The following is an 18,350-nucleotide window of genomic DNA, read 5'->3' as shown; positions in this document are numbered from 1 at the left end:
AAAAGTCACAGAATTTTTTTTATTTTTTCAAAAAAAGGCAGAAATCAGCATAGCTTCATTCTGTCCATTCAAATCTTTTCTAAATGAGGTTGTAGGGAAAAAACAGCTTCATCCATAGCTTCATCTATAATAGAAGGATTTTTCTGAACTAAATCTCAGTCTGAATTTTATAGATCTGGTCTTTAAAATAGAAATAGTATTTTTACTATACACACTCGGACTCATACATACCAGAGTTAGCTTTAAACTAGCTATTCCAAGTATTGCTATGTGTGTAGTTGTGACAGCAAAGAGCTCAACTTGTGCTACAAAGCGCTATTCAAGATGTGGGGTAACTATACAGCCCATTAGCCTCTGTTATGCTTCAAACTTCTGTGTCTACATTATTCATTAGAATAAGGCTGACTTGGTGAAGAAAGCTATAGTACTGGCAGTGTAGACCTCCCCTTCGTTCCTGGGAGCTTTATTGACTTACCTGATTGTGTGGGTTTTGTTTTCTTTAGGTGAATGGAGTTCAGGTTTATCTTCCTGTGGATTTGAACCATGGAGCCAGAGTAGCTATAAAAGGACACTATGTGGTCGTTGATACCTCTCTAGGGATCCAGGTTAAGTTTGATGGTGACCAGGAGCTTTTCATTCTGGTTGATGAAAGTCTCAAAGGACAGCTGTGTGGTCTGTGTGGGACATTCAATGACAACCAACTGGATGATTTTCTAAAACCAGATAAAGTTCTAGAACAGGATCCAAATAAATTTGGTGACAGCTGGCTAGTGAAGGATGACAACAGGACGTAAGTATCTGATAATACTTTAGGAAAGAGCAAAATGCCTGAAACATACATCATCTAGTTATAGGATTAACATACAGTACTTACATTCCATAGTCACCCTTCTTTGATATTACTTGTTTGCTAGCTTTTTCATCTTTGAATAACTCCACTTTTCAATAGAGAGCATTGAAATTTTAAAACGACCCTTCAGAGGTTTTCCACATGAACTTTGTAGATTTTATTTGAAATTGGGCTCTTTTTTGCATGTGTTGTGGTTTAGCCCCAGCCAGCAACTAAGCAGCATGCAGCCACCCACTCACTCCCCCCCACCCAGTGGGATGGGGGAGAAAATCAGGAAAAGAAGTAAAACTTGTGGGTTGAGATAAGAATGGTTTAATAGAACTGAAAAGGAGAAACTAATAATGACAATGATAACACTAACAAAGTGACAGCAGTAATGATAAAAGGATTGGAATATACAAATGATGCACAGTGCAATTGCTCACCACCTGCCAACCAACGCTCAGTTAGTCCCTGAGAGGCGATCCCCTCGCCCCCACTCCCCCCAGTTTCTATACTAGATGTGATGTCACACAGTATGGAATACCCTGTTGCCCAGTTTGGGTCAGCTGCCCTGGCTGTGTCCTGTGCCAACTTCTTGTGCCCCTCCAGCTTTCTTGCTGGCTGGTCATGAGAAGCTGAAAAATCCTTGACCTTAGACTAAACATTACTTAGCAACAACTGAAGACATCAGCGTTATCAACATTCTTCTTACACTGAACTGAAAACATAGCACTGTACCAGCTGCTAGGAAGCCAATTAACTCTATCCCAGCTGAAAACAGGACAATATGACAATGTTTTTACTTATTTCTCTATTCTAAAATATCTCCTTTATATTATCTTACTAAAAGAAGTCTAAATACATCTCTCAGATTCAGCTCCTAAGATAACTCTGCATTGATTAAAATAGGCATGGGGCATTTATCTGTCTGTTAATGCTTTCACATACAAATTACTGCTCTTACCATATGCAGTAGTGAATTGAAATTATCTTGCTTGCACTAGATAGCTGATTTGTTGGTTTCTTCTGGACTTCATTCCATGGATAGACAGCCATACATCAACAAATCGCAATTATATTCTTAATGGGGAATTATCAGTCAAATTGTAATATTTCTCACTTTTGGGTTTGACACACTAAAGATGACTATACACAGCAAATCCCCAGAATTTGGCATAGGGTTCTATTACTGTTGAGGTATGCCTTGCAGGATAGAACAAAATATACAGATTTATTATATAACCATGCTGCTGTTTATTTTTGATGCAGGTGTAATCCAGTTGCAGTTGTACCACCCACTTGTGACATGGTAAAAGAGAAAGAATATGAAGAACTCTGCAAAATTATTTTGAAAAATAGTGGGCCTTTTCAGGTCTGCCATTGGCACATTCCCCCACAGCTGTACTTTGAGAGCTGTGTCTATGACCTGTGTGCCACAGAGGGGAATTATAATCAGTTTTGCAAGATTTTAGAGGCCTACGCTGCTGCCTGTGAACTTGGAGGTGTAAATCTGGGTGAATGGAGGAAAGATACCATCTGCAGTAAGTCGTTAGGTCATTTAGCAAATAACCATCCAATTAAGTCCTCATGCTACAAATATAAATTAAAGTAACTAAGAAGTTGAGCAGAATTTCAGAAAAGGGGATTCAAGGACACACAGGAAACTTTCGACTGCTTAGCATTGCTGAAAATTAGGCTTCTAATCTAAGCTTCTAATGGGCTGCCAGTATTCACTTTAGAACATGATGTTTGAACACTTTTGACCTAAGACCATTGTTCAGAATTGAGTCATGAAAGACAACATACATTGTTAGTTAAGGGCTCAGCCAGGGACAGTTGAGCACTTGTCTAACAAATCACCACTTTGGCTTTAATAAAATATTTTATCATTTTGAAAATTGTTAATACATCATGTACCCAACCTGTCTACATCTCCAGGTTTTTACCAAGCACGTGAAATAAATTCAGAAGTGTATAAACCAGGGTTTTAAAATTAATAAAGGAGAATCCTGCAGCTTGCGGTCCATTCAGCCTTCCAGTCATAACACTATTAGGCCCTTATTATCTAGGTAGACCAGTTAACATAGAGTTAAAGCTAGAGGCAAGAAAATTCTTCTTCTAAAACTACCAGAGGTGGTTACCAAACCCAGCAGAAATGGCAGCCTAAGAATGAGGCTATGACATGAAAATGTATTCCATAACCTCTTTCCAATTCTGAAACAATACTTCTCATCCCAGTTTATAAGCAGTAAAAATAAATGTCAGACCACTCTCATTATGATGTCTAGATTTCCACCTAAGCAGGACTTTGAGAGCCAGCTGAATACTTCTGTGCCAAATAGGACAGCTTTGAGCAATTTGCAGTGACCAAGGATAATGACTGTGTCACAGTGTGAAAATATAGGATATTAGTGCATTATGATGACAATTGAGGAAGGGACTTGTAAAATAAAACACATTCTCAGGCACTTAAAATTTCATACTTTAGAGTCAATTTTTCAGTACTGGTCACTTCTGCTCATTCCATTATAACATCTTCAAATTTTTCATGAACCTAGACAGGCATTGTCAGAACAGAGAGAAGATTCCAAACCTCATTGTGGAAACTTTGTTTTTCTTTCTGCACCATATACAGCTGCACCAACAGCCTGCAATATGTCCTGCACGTTTGATGTCGACTTCTGTGAGTGGGAACAGGCAACCAGTGACGACTTTGACTGGATAAGGCACAAGGGGCCGACACCCACACCAAATACCGGCCCTTCCCATGACCACACGACTGGAGGTAGGAACAGCAAACAGCATCTGGCTGTGCTTCTCTTGGAAGAGGGCAAGAAGCCTCTTTCAACAGCAAATCCAGGCCACATATTTCCTAGACTCAATGCAGAGACTTTTGAGCAGTCAGGAATCTGTTGTGGGGTGGATGAACAGTGCAGGACATTGATGATCATGTGACCTATTAGCATAAGTTCCTGTAAAGAGGCTTCAGCAAAGATAAATCCAGGCTGAGACTGGATCACTGCGGCACTTGTCCTTCCCTTTAGAAGGCTTTCCTTTCCCTAAGTAGACCAGCGTAATCTGCTGGAAATCCATTTGGGAACTGGAAGTTTAATGCAGGTGCTGGGTGAAGAAATGTTCTATTATACACAATCTGTAAATGAAATGACTTTATCTTGTCCTGGACCATTGATGTGGAAAACTGACACTCTACTGTTTCCAGAGGGCTATTGTATCTACCTGGAAGGAAATAAGCAAGAGCAAAGCGTGGTAGCCCAATTTGCTTTATCTAGATTTGATATGTGTGCAACAGTGTGGCTCACACTTTGTTTCAGACGGCTACTATATCTATCTGCAAGGGAGCAATGCCCTCCCCGGCTTTGTGGCTCATCTGGTCAGCCCAGTGTGCAGTTCAGAAGGACCGCACTGCTTCCGCTTCTGGTATCACATGTACGGAGCAGCTGAAACAATGGCCCTGCGCGTGTACATAGTTCAAAATGAAACATCAACACTGGAATGGAAAGATGCTGGAAGCAAAGGGGACAGATGGAACTTGGGAGAGATCACGGTGCACAGCACAGGAAACATGCAGGTAAGGGCACAGGCTCTCAGTGCCACCTGAGAGGAACCGTGCTTTGCAATGGCACTTCACACATGTGGCCGGAGCTAATGCTGGGAACTATCCATTCCCTTAGATTGTCCTGGAGGGCATGATAGGTGAAGACTTCCGGAGCGACGTAGCATTGGATGATCTGTCCATTGAAAAGGGATCCTGCACAGGTACAAGGGTCGGCTTGGGGAAGGGCAGCTTGATGAATGTTACGCTTCTCGTGGCAGTCAGTGTGTCTTCTGTGTTGAACAAGAGCTGCTCAGGGAGGATTGATTTGCTTGTACCATTGTCTGTTTCATAGGTGACGTGACTCCGACAACACCAGGCACCACCATCACTACACCTTCAGAAGAGGAAACCACGTCAGCACCCGTGCTGGCCTCAGGTGAGTAGAGTAGAATAGCCATGGGGCTGCAGTCCTTTGTGCAGTGTAGGCTGGGGAGCGGAGGTGGCAGGAGGTGCTTAACTGAACATTTCCTCTGGTCTTTCCACCGTCAGGGACCTGTGTGGTGGAAGGAGACCCTCACTACCACACGTTCGACAAGCACCTACACCACTTCATGGGCACCTGCACCTACACTCTCTCCAAGCTGTGCGAGAGCAACAGCTCGCTGCCCTACTTCAACGTGGAAGCTGCCAATGAGCACAGGGGAGGCAACACTCGCGTGTCCTATGTCCAATACGTGGATGTCGATGTGGCTGGCCAGCGGATAAGGCTGGGGAAGGGTGGAAGGGTGACGGTAAGCAGAAGGGGGAGAGGCGGTGGGGCCGTGCAAGAGGAGAGAGCTGTGCCAAATGGGTTGCTCCAACCCTGCCTTGGTTTCTGTCCTGCCAGGTCAACGGAGTGGCAGAGGTCCTGCCCTGCACCCCATCCATGGGCGTGCAGGTCTCGTCCAGCGGGTTCTACACTGTGGTCACGACAGACTTTGGCTTGAGAGTGAAGTTTGATGGGAGCCATCGGGTGGAGGTGACGCTTCCGAGCACCTTTGGGCAGAAGGTTTGTGGCATGTGTGGGAACTACAACGGGATGGCAGCAGATGACTTCCTGAACCCAGAAGGGGTGCTCGAGCCAGATTCCACCAGCCTGGGCAACAGCTGGCAGGTGTCCAATGACAGCAGGTGTGTGTGGCCCCCCAGCAGGTCTGGGGACGTGTCGGGCAAGGGGAGGGGGAGGCACCAGGAGAAGCCCACAGGTGACCCAGGGGCCCTTCTCCCTGTCTTTCCACAGCTGCTCAGCCGGACCACTCCCCACCCCAGCCTGCAATGAAACGGACAAGCAAGTCATTGCCAGCAGCCACTTCTGCGGGCTCCTCACTGACACCGGCGGCCCGTTTCAGATGTGCCACGCTGTGCTGAGCCCCAGCGGTTACTTTGACACCTGCCTTTATGACCTGTGTGAGCTGGGGCTGGACCGCGAGGCCCTGTGCAAGAGCTTGCAGTCCTACGCAGACGCCTGCCAGTCGCTTGGCATCAAGATACCTGTGTGGAGGAATGCAACATTCTGCCGTAAGTCCACGCACGGTACCACGGATCGTTACTCTCAGGAAAACACAGAATAGAAATGAAAGAGCGGGGTGGGGAATAAGAAGTATTTTTACTATGTGCTGTGGGGATTTACAGGTAGTTGTCAGTACTAGAGGCACCGTTTTCTGTTTCATTTGACCGGGTATGACTTAGAATACCCGTGGGGCCAAGCAGACCACAGACAAAGTATAGACTCTTAATTTTTCAAAGGGGAAAATACAGCACAAAGAAGTGTTATGTTCACCAAGTAACGGCCATGTCTTCTGTCTCGGCAGCCATCACCTGTCCAGCCAACAGTCACTATGAGCCCTGCGCTGCAGCCTGCCCTGCCACCTGTGTTGACCCAATGGCTCCTGCTACCTGCAGCCTGCCGTGCGTGGAGGGCTGTGTGTGCGACAGCGGGTACCTGCTCTACAATGACCGATGCGTGCCCAGCCAGCAGTGCGGGTGCTGGCACAACGGGCAGCACTACCCCGTGGGCTCAGAGTTCTGGACGGACAACACCTGCTCCTCCAAGTGCACGTGTCCCGCGCGGGGAAGCAAAGTCCAGTGCTCCGATGCCTCGTGCCCTGCGGGCCAGTACTGCGGGGTGCAGGACGGAAAACCTGAGTGCCTCGAACAATCCTACGGCATCTGCCACGTCCACAGTGACCCTCACTACAACACCTTTGACAAGGTGACGCACCACTTCATGGGCAACTGCGCCTACACCCTGGCCAAAGTGTGCTCCAACACCACCTCCCTGCCCTACTTCAACGTTGAGGCCAAGAACGAGCATCGTGGGAACACCAGAGTGTCCTATGTGCGCGAAGTCCTGGTTGAGGTGTACGGCGTGCGCATTGCCATTGTCAAGAGGGAGAAGAGCCAAGTGCTGGTAGGCAGTGGGGCTGGCACGAGCGTGGCGCGGCCGCAAGGCAGGGCTGGCTGTTCTTGTCAGGGCCTGGCGGGTACCAGGCATGTCCATTGCCCCAGGCCCGTCCATTCCCCCAGGCCCGGGTGGGCTCCCCTGAAGCCGCTGGGTCGCTTTGTTTTTCCTTTCCGGGGCGGGGGGTGGAGGAGGAAGAGGCAAATGGGGAATGTGGCCCGTGTTGTAGCAAGGACCCTGCAGAGCGCAGAACCCAGACGTGGCTCTGCAGGCCACAGGGGCGTCTGGGTGCGAGGGCATCACGGGCACCGGTTTGCCGTGCCTGGCCTGGCAGCTGTTCTCCCTGGGGCAGAAGCCAAGTCCAGGGCCCACTGTGGTGCGTCCGCCCTAGGTGAACAACCTGCGCCAGACCTTGCCGGTGAGCGCAGCAGGAGGTGCCATCACGGTGAGCAGGAGCGGCCGCTACGTCGTCCTGGAGACAGACTTCAGCCTCAGAGTGTCCTACGACGCTGACCACTCGGTGGAGGTGAAGGTGCCCACCGCCTACTTCAACCTGACCTGTGGCATGTGCGGGAACTTCAACAACCGGAGAGAGGACGATTACATGATGCCCAACGGGCAGCAAGCGGCAGACTCCAATGCGCTGGGGGAGAGCTGGCGGGTCCCAGACAATGACTCCTCTTGCGGTGTCCCCGTCGCCCCCAGACCCTGCAGTGAGGAAGAGGAGAAGCTCTACCGATCGGACCAGTTCTGCGGCATGCTGACTGCCAGGCCTGGCTCTTTTGAGAGGTGCCACGCTGTGGTCAACCCCCAGAGCTACTTTGACACCTGCTTCTATGACCTTTGTGCCCTGAATGGTGGCCAGGAGTTCCTGTGTGCTGCTCTGGAGGCCTACGCTGACGCATGCCAGGCAGCCGGCGTGACTCTTCCTCCCTGGAGGAACGCCACCTTCTGCCGTGAGTACCTGCCTTGCAGTTGCCGGAGGGGGAATGTGCCACTCCCTGTGCCCAGAACCTCTGGCCAAAGCAAGTCTTTGGTCTTCCCCTTCCTTGAAGGCTTGCTGGTCCTAATTGTCCCCTTCCCGTTGCAGCCCTGCTGTGCCCTGCCAACAGCTACTATGACCCTTGCATGACCGGCTGTCCTGCCACCTGTGTTGACCGACAAGCCCCGCAGAACTGCTCCAAGCCCTGCGTGGAGGGCTGTGCGTGTACCTCTGGCTTCCTTCTCAGCGGAGACACCTGCGTGCCCGAGGCCCACTGTGGCTGCCTCTTTGAGGGCAACTACTACAGCGTGAGTGAGAACCCTGCCCTGGCCTGCACCCCTCCCAGGGCACCCCCTTGCCTCTGCTTTCCTGCCTGATATGCTGACGTTCGGTGTTTCTCTGCTTGCAGGAGGGCGAGTACTCTGTGAGCGAGAACTGCACTCGCCGGTGCAGGTGTGAAGCCAACGGCCAGATGGTTTGCTCTGCATTGTCCTGTGGTGAAGATGAGGTCTGCAAGATCCAGGATGGCCAGAGGGGCTGTTACCCAGCCAGCACTGCTCTCTGCCACATCTATGGCGACCCGCATTACCGCACCTTCGATGGGAAGCTTCACCACTTCCAGGGCTCCTGCAACTACACCGTGGTGACGGGCTGCGACAACTCCTCCGTTGGGTTCAGCGTCACCACCCGCAACAAACATCGCGGCAGCCAGAGCTGGACAGCTCTGAACTCCGTGGCGCTCTCCATGGAAGGCCTCCACATTGCACTGCGCAAGAACAAGGCGGTCTACGTAAGACCCTCATTTTTACACCTGGCAACGACAGATGCCCTGAGTATCTGTTGTGTCACCATTAAGTATCGCTCTGTCCCCAAGAAGAGCCTGATATTCCCGGAGCCTGCTGGCGTGCTCACAGCAGAGCGCGGTGAGGCTCTGAGCGGGGCAGATATGGCTGCTTGCGCAGCAACAGATCTTCAGCTTGTTTTCCTGAGCTTTCGGTGTGCCGTGTGTAGAGTCGCTGCTGTTCTCATGCTCGCAGGCCTGGGCGGGGTTTCTCATGCCATCAGTGCTTCTGACTCACTGGGCCCTGGCACCATCGCAGTGAAGAACAGTGACTTCTCAGTGGAGGGCACCTCTTCATGCTTCTGTCTCCCTCTCTCCCCCTTATTCAGATCAATGGTGCTCTGGCCTCCCTGCCTGCTTCTCCTGCCCCTGGTGTGACCATTTCCCTGAGTGGCTCCCACGTGCGGGTTGCTACCAAGCTGGGCCTGCAGCTGCAGTTCAACGGGGACCAGGAGCTCCTGGTGAGGGTGTCTGAGAAGCACAAGGGCAAGCTGTGTGGGCTGTGTGGGACGTACACTGGGAGCCAGCAGGACGACTTCATGCGCCCCGATGGCGTTGTCGTGCCCGACTTCAATGACTTTGGAGCCAGCTGGATGGTGCCGGACGACGAGTGGCCGTGAGTCCTTGTTCCGTCGCGTAGATGACGGACAAAAGGGAGCGTGGGAGAGGGGAGCTGTGAGGGGCACAAGGAGGGAGGGTTGGTAATGGCAGGCGTGGGGCAAGGGAGAGGAGGCAGGCAGTTGTGGGAAAGTGTGTGAGAGCACATAGAGGCTCCGCAGCAGCAGATGTATCGTCCTCGCGTCTCTCCTCTCTGCTCCCCCCACCAGTGGGGTGTCGAGTCTGCAACTGGGTGCCAGATGTGTGGCCGTGCCCCTTTCCCCTCAAGGCTGGCTTGCTTGTGGCAGCGTCCGTGTGGTCCCTCCATGTGGTCGGGGTGCACGGTGCTCTCTCCCCGTAGGCGCTCTGCTCTGGGGTCCTTGGTGACCCATGTGCAGGGCCCTGCCATCCCACTCCATATGCTGCATCTCACTGCTCCTGACCCCAGAGAGAGTGAGACAGGGCCTTGGCACGATGCTTTTCCCAAGCTGTTGGGGTCGCAACCGCCTCCTCCGTTTGCTTCTGTCCACCCGATGCCACGGAGGGGAATGGTGACTGTGGGCCGTGCTGCCCACCCTTGCAAGTGACAGCCGTTGAGTGCCTTGTCTTAGGGAGGGATCCGGACTGCAGAAGCTGAGGTTGTGGCTGGGGAGGAGGTCAGGAAATGGTGTGGCTGGGGTCCACAGGCTGCCGTGAGCTCAGGGCTGGCTGTCTGCTTTGTAGGTGTGACCCAGCCATCAGCCCTCCTGCGTCCTGCTCCCCCTCCGAGGAGGTGGCAGCTAACAAGCAGTGTGCAATCCTCACGCAACTCGGCGGCCCGTTCCAGCCATGCCATGCAGTTCTGCCGCCCAGGACGTACTTTGAGAGCTGTGTCTATGACCAGTGTGCCACGGGTGGCAGCACGGAGCAGCTCTGCAATGACCTGGGGGCTTATGCCGCAGCGTGTGCTGAGGCAGGAGTTGCTCTGGGAGACTGGAGTGCTGGCACTGTCTGTGGTAAGTGTTCTGTTGACCTCCTTTGTGGCCCAGATTCAAGGAATGGGGCAGCTGTGGTGGAGGCTTCTCCATGTGTCACCTAACCGCTCTGGTGGACCAGCCCTTGGGTGAAGAGATTCTTTGAGACAGGGATACCGTGGAATTCCTGTCCTGCGCTCCTTTTGCCATGGCGTGGGGGTGTTTGGGAAGGGTGCAACATCCCCATTTGGGAACAAATCCCCATCATGAAAAACATCCTCTCCACCTCTGTTTCACTGTACATGCAGCAGCTCCTACAACCTCGGCCCCCTTGCCAGACACCTCAACGCCACCTCCACACACAACAACGTCACCAGCACCTGGGACAAGCACAGGTACCGTTGTCTCCCACCCATGTTTTTTACTGGCTGTGCTAGGCACTCAGCTCGTGCACTTCCACTTGGTTGGCCATCCTCACCTGGCCGCCAGCGTGCCAGGGATGTAGGTGTGCCCTGTGGGACACAAGAAAAGGTGGCCCCACCCTCACTGTAGAAACTCTGCTTTCCTTTCTGCACCACCTCCAGCTCCCCCAACAGACTGCAATTTCACCTGCACATTCGACAGTGACTTCTGTGAGTGGGTCCAGGCAGATTCCAGCAGCATTGACTGGAAAAGGAACAAGGGTCCAACGCCCACGCCAGATACCGGCCCCTCCTTTGACCACACGACAGGAGGTAGGAACAGCAATCAGTACACAGCGGTCCTTCAGGCACAGGGGTGTCCCTGGGAAGATGGCGACAAGCCTCTTCTCACAGCAAATACAGGCCACAAGTTTCCTGGCCTTGAGCCAGAGCTGCTTCTGGCCAGAGCCCTCCTTTAGGAAGATTTCCAGCCCGTGGAATCAGTCTGTGGTACTCGCAGGGCAGGCAGCGACCTGCCATGCGAGGGGGAAAGTAATGCAAAGCTTGATGACCCAGCTGCCTCGGGGGAACAGGAGCGGGTCTCTCTTTTAGGAGACGCTGGCTTCTCCAGAAGCTAATGATGAGCGGGCCCCAAAGCTGCAGAGCCACGCGAGGATTGTGGCGATGCTTTGGAGGCGGTGCCGTTGCCCACTCCAAGCCATACAGCTGCCGTGGCCCAGAGAGGACGGTTCATAGGCGGACTCAGGGCTGGGGAGAGTTGTGGCTAGCAAAGGACCTGTGTTTGCTCTCCCCTCCTTTTGCCTGCCTTGAACTGCAGCAGGGGGTGCTCCCAGGACTGTGCTTGGGTTGTCCCTGGCTGCTTTGTCGAGATTTGATATGCGTGCGACAGCGTGGCTCACACTTTGTTTCAGACGGCTACTACATCTATCTGCAAGGGAGCAATGCCCTCCCCGGCTTTGTGGCTCATCTGGTCAGCCCAGTGTGCAGTTCAGAAGGACCGCACTGCTTCCGCTTCTGGTATCACATGTACGGAGCAGCTGAAACAATGGCCCTGCGCGTGTACATAGTTCAAAATGAAACATCAACACTGGAATGGAGAGATGCTGGAAGCAAAGGGGACAGATGGAACTTGGGAGAGATCACGGTGCACAGCACAGGAAACATGCAGGTAAGGGCACAGGCTCTCAGTGCCACCTGAGAGGAACCGTGCTGTGCAATGGCACTTCACACATGTGGCCGGAGCTAATGCTGGGAACTATCCATTCCCTTAGATTGTCCTGGAGGGAGAATGGGGTGAAGACTTCCGGAGCGACGTAGCATTGGATGATCTGTCCATTGAAAAGGGATCCTGCACAGGTACAAGGGTCGGCTTGGGGAAGGGCAGCTTGATGAATGTTACGCTTCTCGTGGCAGTCAGTGTGTCTTCTGTGTTGAACAAGAGCTGCTCAGGGAGGATTGATTTGCTTGTACCATTGTCTGTTTCATAGGTGACGTGACTCCGACAACACCAGGCACCACCATCACTACACCTTCAGAAGAGGAAACCACGTCAGCACCCGTGCTGGCCTCAGGTGAGTAGAGTAGAATAGCCATGGGGCTGCAGTCCTTTGTGCAGTGTAGGCTGGGGAGCGGAGGTGGCAGGAGGTGCTTAACTGAACATTTCCTCTGGTCTTTCCACCGTCAGGGACCTGTGTGGTGGAAGGAGACCCTCACTACCACACGTTCGACAAGCACCTACACCACTTCATGGGCACCTGCACCTACACTCTCTCCAAGCTGTGCGAGAGCAACAGCTCGCTGCCCTACTTCAACGTGGAAGCTGCCAATGAGCACAGGGGAGGCAACACTCGCGTGTCCTATGTCCAATACGTGGATGTCGATGTGGCTGGCCAGCGGATAAGGCTGGGGAAGGGTGGAAGGGTGACGGTAAGCAGAAGGGGGAGAGGCGGTGGGGCCGTGCAAGAGGAGAGAGCTGTGCCAAATGGGTTGCTCCAACCCTGCCTTGGTTTCTGTCCTGCCAGGTCAACGGAGTGGCAGAGGTCCTGCCCTGCACCCCATCCATGGGCGTGCAGGTCTCGTCCAGCGGGTTCTACACTGTGGTCACGACAGACTTTGGCTTGAGAGTGAAGTTTGATGGGAGCCATCGGGTGGAGGTGACGCTTCCGAGCACCTTTGGGCAGAAGGTTTGTGGCATGTGTGGGAACTACAACGGGATGGCAGCAGATGACTTCCTGAACCCAGAAGGGGTGCTCGAGCCAGATTCCACCAGCCTGGGCAACAGCTGGCAGGTGTCCAATGACAGCAGGTGTGTGTGGCCCCCCAGCAGGTCTGGGGACGTGTCGGGCAAGGGGAGGGGGAGGCACCAGGAGAAGCCCACAGGTGACCCAGGGGCCCTTCTCCCTGTCTTTCCACAGCTGCTCAGCCGGACCACTCCCCACCCCAGCCTGCAATGAAACGGACAAGCAAGTCATTGCCAGCAGCCACTTCTGCGGGCTCCTCACTGACACCGGCGGCCCGTTTCAGATGTGCCACGCTGTGCTGAGCCCCAGCGGTTACTTTGACACCTGCCTTTATGACCTGTGTGAGCTGGGGCTGGACCGCGAGGCCCTGTGCAAGAGCTTGCAGTCCTACGCAGACGCCTGCCAGTCGCTTGGCATCAAGATACCTGTGTGGAGGAATGCAACATTCTGCCGTAAGTCCACGCGCGGTACCACGGATCGTTACTCTCAGGAAAACACAGAATAGAAATGAAAGAGCGGGGTGGGGAATAAGAAGTATTTTTACTATGTGCTGTGGGGATTTACAGGTAGTTGTCAGTACTAGAGGCACCGTTTTCTGTTTCATTTGACCGGGTATGACTTAGAATACCCGTGGGGCCAAGCAGACCACAGACAAAGTATAGACTCTTAATTTTTCAAAGGGGAAAATACAGCACAAAGAAGTGTTATGTTCACCAAGTAACGGCCATGTCTTCTGTCTCGGCAGCCATCACCTGTCCAGCCAACAGTCACTATGAGCCCTGCGCTGCAGCCTGCCCTGCCACCTGTGTTGACCCAATGGCTCCTGCTACCTGCAGCCTGCCGTGCGTGGAGGGCTGTGTGTGCGACAGCGGGTACCTGCTCTACAATGACCGATGCGTGCCCAGCCAGCAGTGCGGGTGCTGGCACAACGGGCAGCACTACCCCGTGGGCTCAGAGTTCTGGACGGACAACACCTGCTCCTCCAAGTGCACGTGTCCCGCGCGGGGAAGCAAAGTCCAGTGCTCCGATGCCTCGTGCCCTGCGGGCCAGTACTGCGGGGTGCAGGACGGAAAACCTGAGTGCCTCGAACAATCCTACGGCATCTGCCACGTCCACAGTGACCCTCACTACAACACCTTTGACAAGGTGACGCACCACTTCATGGGCAACTGCGCCTACACCCTGGCCAAAGTGTGCTCCAACACCACCTCCCTGCCCTACTTCAACGTTGAGGCCAAGAACGAGCATCGTGGGAACACCAGAGTGTCCTATGTGCGCGAAGTCCTGGTTGAGGTGTACGGCGTGCGCATTGCCATTGTCAAGAGGGAGAAGAGCCAAGTGCTGGTAGGCAGTGGGGCTGGCACGAGCGTGGCGCGGCCGCAAGGCAGGGCTGGCTGTTCTTGTCAGGGCCTGGCGGGTACCAGGCATGTCCATTGCCCCAGGCCCGTCCATTCCCCCAGGCCCGGGTGGGCTCCCCTGAAGCCGCTGGGTCGCTTTGTTTTTCCTTTCCGGGGCGGGGGGTGGAGGAGGAAGAGGCAAATGGGGAATGTGGCCCGTGTTGTAGCAAGGACCCTGCAGAGCGCAGAACCCAGACGTGGCTCTGCAGGCCACAGGGGCGTCTGGGTGCGAGGGCATCACGGGCACCGGTTTGCCGTGCCTGGCCTGGCAGCTGTTCTCCCTGGGGCAGAAGCCAAGTCCAGGGCCCACTGTGGTGCGTCCGCCCTAGGTGAACAACCTGCGCCAGACCTTGCCGGTGAGCGCAGCAGGAGGTGCCATCACGGTGAGCAGGAGCGGCCGCTACGTCGTCCTGGAGACAGACTTCAGCCTCAGAGTGTCCTACGACGCTGACCACTCGGTGGAGGTGAAGGTGCCCACCGCCTACTTCAACCTGACCTGTGGCATGTGCGGGAACTTCAACAACCGGAGAGAGGACGATTACATGATGCCCAACGGGCAGCAAGCGGCAGACTCCAATGCGCTGGGGGAGAGCTGGCGGGTCCCAGACAATGACTCCTCTTGCGGTGTCCCCGTCGCCCCCAGACCCTGCAGTGAGGAAGAGGAGAAGCTCTACCGATCGGACCAGTTCTGCGGCATGCTGACTGCCAGGCCTGGCTCTTTTGAGAGGTGCCACGCTGTGGTCAACCCCCAGAGCTACTTTGACACCTGCTTCTATGACCTTTGTGCCCTGAATGGTGGCCAGGAGTTCCTGTGTGCTGCTCTGGAGGCCTACGCTGACGCATGCCAGGCAGCCGGCGTGACTCTTCCTCCCTGGAGGAACGCCACCTTCTGCCGTGAGTACCTGCCTTGCAGTTGCCGGAGGGGGAATGTGCCACTCCCTGTGCCCAGAACCTCTGGCCAAAGCAAGTCTTTGGTCTTCCCCTTCCTTGAAGGCTTGCTGGTCCTAATTGTCCCCTTCCCGTTGCAGCCCTGCTGTGCCCTGCCAACAGCTACTATGACCCTTGCATGACCGGCTGTCCTGCCACCTGTGTTGACCGACAAGCCCCGCAGAACTGCTCCAAGCCCTGCGTGGAGGGCTGTGCGTGTACCTCTGGCTTCCTTCTCAGCGGAGACACCTGCGTGCCCGAGGCCCACTGTGGCTGCCTCTTTGAGGGCAACTACTACAGCGTGAGTGAGAACCCTGCCCTGGCCTGCACCCCTCCCAGGGCACCCCCTTGCCTCTGCTTTCCTGCCTGATATGCTGACGTTCGGTGTTTCTCTGCTTGCAGGAGGGCGAGTACTCTGTGAGCGAGAACTGCACTCGCCGGTGCAGGTGTGAAGCCAACGGCCAGATGGTTTGCTCTGCATTGTCCTGTGGTGAAGATGAGGTCTGCAAGATCCAGGATGGCCAGAGGGGCTGTTACCCAGCCAGCACTGCTCTCTGCCACATCTATGGCGACCCGCATTACCGCACCTTCGATGGGAAGCTTCACCACTTCCAGGGCTCCTGCAACTACACCGTGGTGACGGGCTGCGACAACTCCTCCGTTGGGTTCAGCGTCACCACCCGCAACAAACATCGCGGCAGCCAGAGCTGGACAGCTCTGAACTCCGTGGCGCTCTCCATGGAAGGCCTCCACATTGCACTGCGCAAGAACAAGGCGGTCTACGTAAGACCCTCATTTTTACACCTGGCAACGACAGATGCCCTGAGTATCTGTTGTGTCACCATTAAGTATCGCTCTGTCCCCAAGAAGAGCCTGATATTCCCGGAGCCTGCTGGCGTGCTCACAGCAGAGCGCGGTGAGGCTCTGAGCGGGGCAGATATGGCTGCTTGCGCAGCAACAGATCTTCAGCTTGTTTTCCTGAGCTTTCGGTGTGCCGTGTGTAGAGTCGCTGCTGTTCTCATGCTCGCAGGCCTGGGCGGGGTTTCTCATGCCATCAGTGCTTCTGACTCACTGGGCCCTGGCACCATCGCAGTGAAGAACAGTGACTTCTCAGTGGAGGGCACCTCTTCATGCTTCTGTCTCCCTCTCTCCCCCTTATTCAGATCAATGGTGCTCTGGCCTCCCTGCCTGCTTCTCCTGCCCCTGGTGTGACCATTTCCCTGAGTGGCTCCCACGTGCGGGTTGCTACCAAGCTGGGCCTGCAGCTGCAGTTCAACGGGGACCAGGAGCTCCTGGTGAGGGTGTCTGAGAAGCACAAGGGCAAGCTGTGTGGGCTGTGTGGGACGTACACTGGGAGCCAGCAGGACGACTTCATGCGCCCCGATGGCGTTGTCGTGCCCGACTTCAATGACTTTGGAGCCAGCTGGATGGTGCCGGACGACGAGTGGCCGTGAGTCCTTGTTCCGTCGCGTAGATGACGGACAAAAGGGAGCGTGGGAGAGGGGAGCTGTGAGGGGCACAAGGAGGGAGGGTTGGTAATGGCAGGCGTGGGGCAAGGGAGAGGAGGCAGGCAGTTGTGGGAAAGTGTGTGAGAGCACATAGAGGCTCCGCAGCAGCAGATGTATCGTCCTCGCGTCTCTCCTCTCTGCTCCCCCCACCAGTGGGGTGTCGAGTCTGCAACTGGGTGCCAGATGTGTGGCCGTGCCCCTTTCCCCTCAAGGCTGGCTTGCTTGTGGCAGCGTCCGTGTGGTCCCTCCATGTGGTCGGGGTGCACGGTGCTCTCTCCCCGTAGGCGCTCTGCTCTGGGGTCCTTGGTGACCCATGTGCAGGGCCCTGCCATCCCACTCCATATGCTGCATCTCACTGCTCCTGACCCCAGAGAGAGTGAGACAGGGCCTTGGCACGATGCTTTTCCCAAGCTGTTGGGGTCGCAACCGCCTCCTCCGTTTGCTTCTGTCCACCCGATGCCACGGAGGGGAATGGTGACTGTGGGCCGTGCTGCCCACCCTTGCAAGTGACAGCCGTTGAGTGCCTTGTCTTAGGGAGGGATCCGGACTGCAGAAGCTGAGGTTGTGGCTGGGGAGGAGGTCAGGAAATGGTGTGGCTGGGGTCCACAGGCTGCCGTGAGCTCAGGGCTGGCTGTCTGCTTTGTAGGTGTGACCCAGCCATCAGCCCTCCTGCGTCCTGCTCCCCCTCCGAGGAGGTGGCAGCTAACAAGCAGTGTGCAATCCTCACGCAACTCGGCGGCCCGTTCCAGCCATGCCATGCAGTTCTGCCGCCCAGGACGTACTTTGAGAGCTGTGTCTATGACCAGTGTGCCACGGGTGGCAGCACGGAGCAGCTCTGCAATGACCTGGGGGCTTATGCCGCAGCGTGTGCTGAGGCAGGAGTTGCTCTGGGAGACTGGAGTGCTGGCACTGTCTGTGGTAAGTGTTCTGTTGACCTCCTTTGTGGCCCAGATTCAAGGAATGGGGCAGCTGTGGTGGAGGCTTCTCCATGTGTCACCTAACCGCTCTGGTGGACCAGCCCTTGGGTGAAGAGATTCTTTGAGACAGGGATACCGTGGAATTCCTGTCCTGCGCTCCTTTTGCCATGGCGTGGGGGTGTTTGGGAAGGGTGCAACATCCCCATTTGGGAACAAATCCCCATCATGAAAAACATCCTCTCCACCTCTGTTTCACTGTACATGCAGCAGCTCCTACAACCTCGGCCCCCTTGCCAGACACCTCAACGCCACCTCCACACACAACAACGTCACCAGCACCTGGGACAAGCACAGGTACCGTTGTCTCCCACCCATGTTTTTTACTGGCTGTGCTAGGCACTCAGCTCGTGCACTTCCACTTGGTTGGCCATCCTCACCTGGCCGCCAGCGTGCCAGGGATGTAGGTGTGCCCTGTGGGACACAAGAAAAGGTGGCCCCACCCTCACTGTAGAAACTCTGCTTTCCTTTCTGCACCACCTCCAGCTCCCCCAACAGACTGCAATTTCACCTGCACATTCGACAGTGACTTCTGTGAGTGGGTCCAGGCAGATTCCAGCAGCATTGACTGGAAAAGGAACAAGGGTCCAACGCCCACGCCAGATACCGGCCCCTCCTTTGACCACACGACAGGAGGTAGGAACAGCAATCAGTACACAGCGGTCCTTCAGGCACAGGGGT

At 54.5% G+C, this 18,350-nt stretch overlaps 1 protein-coding gene across 1 annotated transcript in view; it reads left to right on the top strand.

Moving 5' to 3' along the window:
* The window catches only part of LOC104315406 (IgGFc-binding protein-like), a 51,217-nt gene that overhangs the window by 8,354 nt on the left and 24,513 nt on the right, over positions 1-18,350 (top strand). The window contains 28 exon segments of the mRNA XM_069793039.1: positions 598-790; positions 2,102-2,141; positions 2,232-2,373; positions 3,468-3,617; positions 4,165-4,421; positions 4,525-4,609; positions 4,741-4,824; positions 5,084-5,703; positions 5,777-5,922; positions 6,117-7,116; positions 7,220-7,939; positions 7,981-8,157; positions 8,199-9,023; positions 9,071-9,267; positions 9,972-10,243; positions 10,786-10,935; positions 11,535-11,791; positions 11,895-11,979; positions 12,111-12,194; positions 12,454-13,073; positions 13,147-13,292; positions 13,487-14,486; positions 14,590-15,309; positions 15,351-15,527; positions 15,569-16,393; positions 16,441-16,637; positions 17,342-17,613; positions 18,156-18,305. Of these exon segments, the coding sequence (XP_069649140.1) occupies positions 598-790; positions 2,102-2,141; positions 2,232-2,373; positions 3,468-3,617; positions 4,165-4,421; positions 4,525-4,609; positions 4,741-4,824; positions 5,084-5,703; positions 5,777-5,922; positions 6,117-7,116; positions 7,220-7,939; positions 7,981-8,157; positions 8,199-9,023; positions 9,071-9,267; positions 9,972-10,243; positions 10,786-10,935; positions 11,535-11,791; positions 11,895-11,979; positions 12,111-12,194; positions 12,454-13,073; positions 13,147-13,292; positions 13,487-14,486; positions 14,590-15,309; positions 15,351-15,527; positions 15,569-16,393; positions 16,441-16,637; positions 17,342-17,613; positions 18,156-18,305 (9,591 nt within the window).

This window comes from Haliaeetus albicilla, chromosome 9 (genome assembly GCF_947461875.1).
Source record: "Haliaeetus albicilla chromosome 9, bHalAlb1.1, whole genome shotgun sequence".
Lineage (NCBI taxonomy): Eukaryota > Metazoa > Chordata > Aves > Accipitriformes > Accipitridae > Haliaeetus > Haliaeetus albicilla.
The sequence above is the reverse complement of the archived record's forward strand: the minus strand, read 5'-3'. Positions and strand labels throughout refer to the sequence as shown.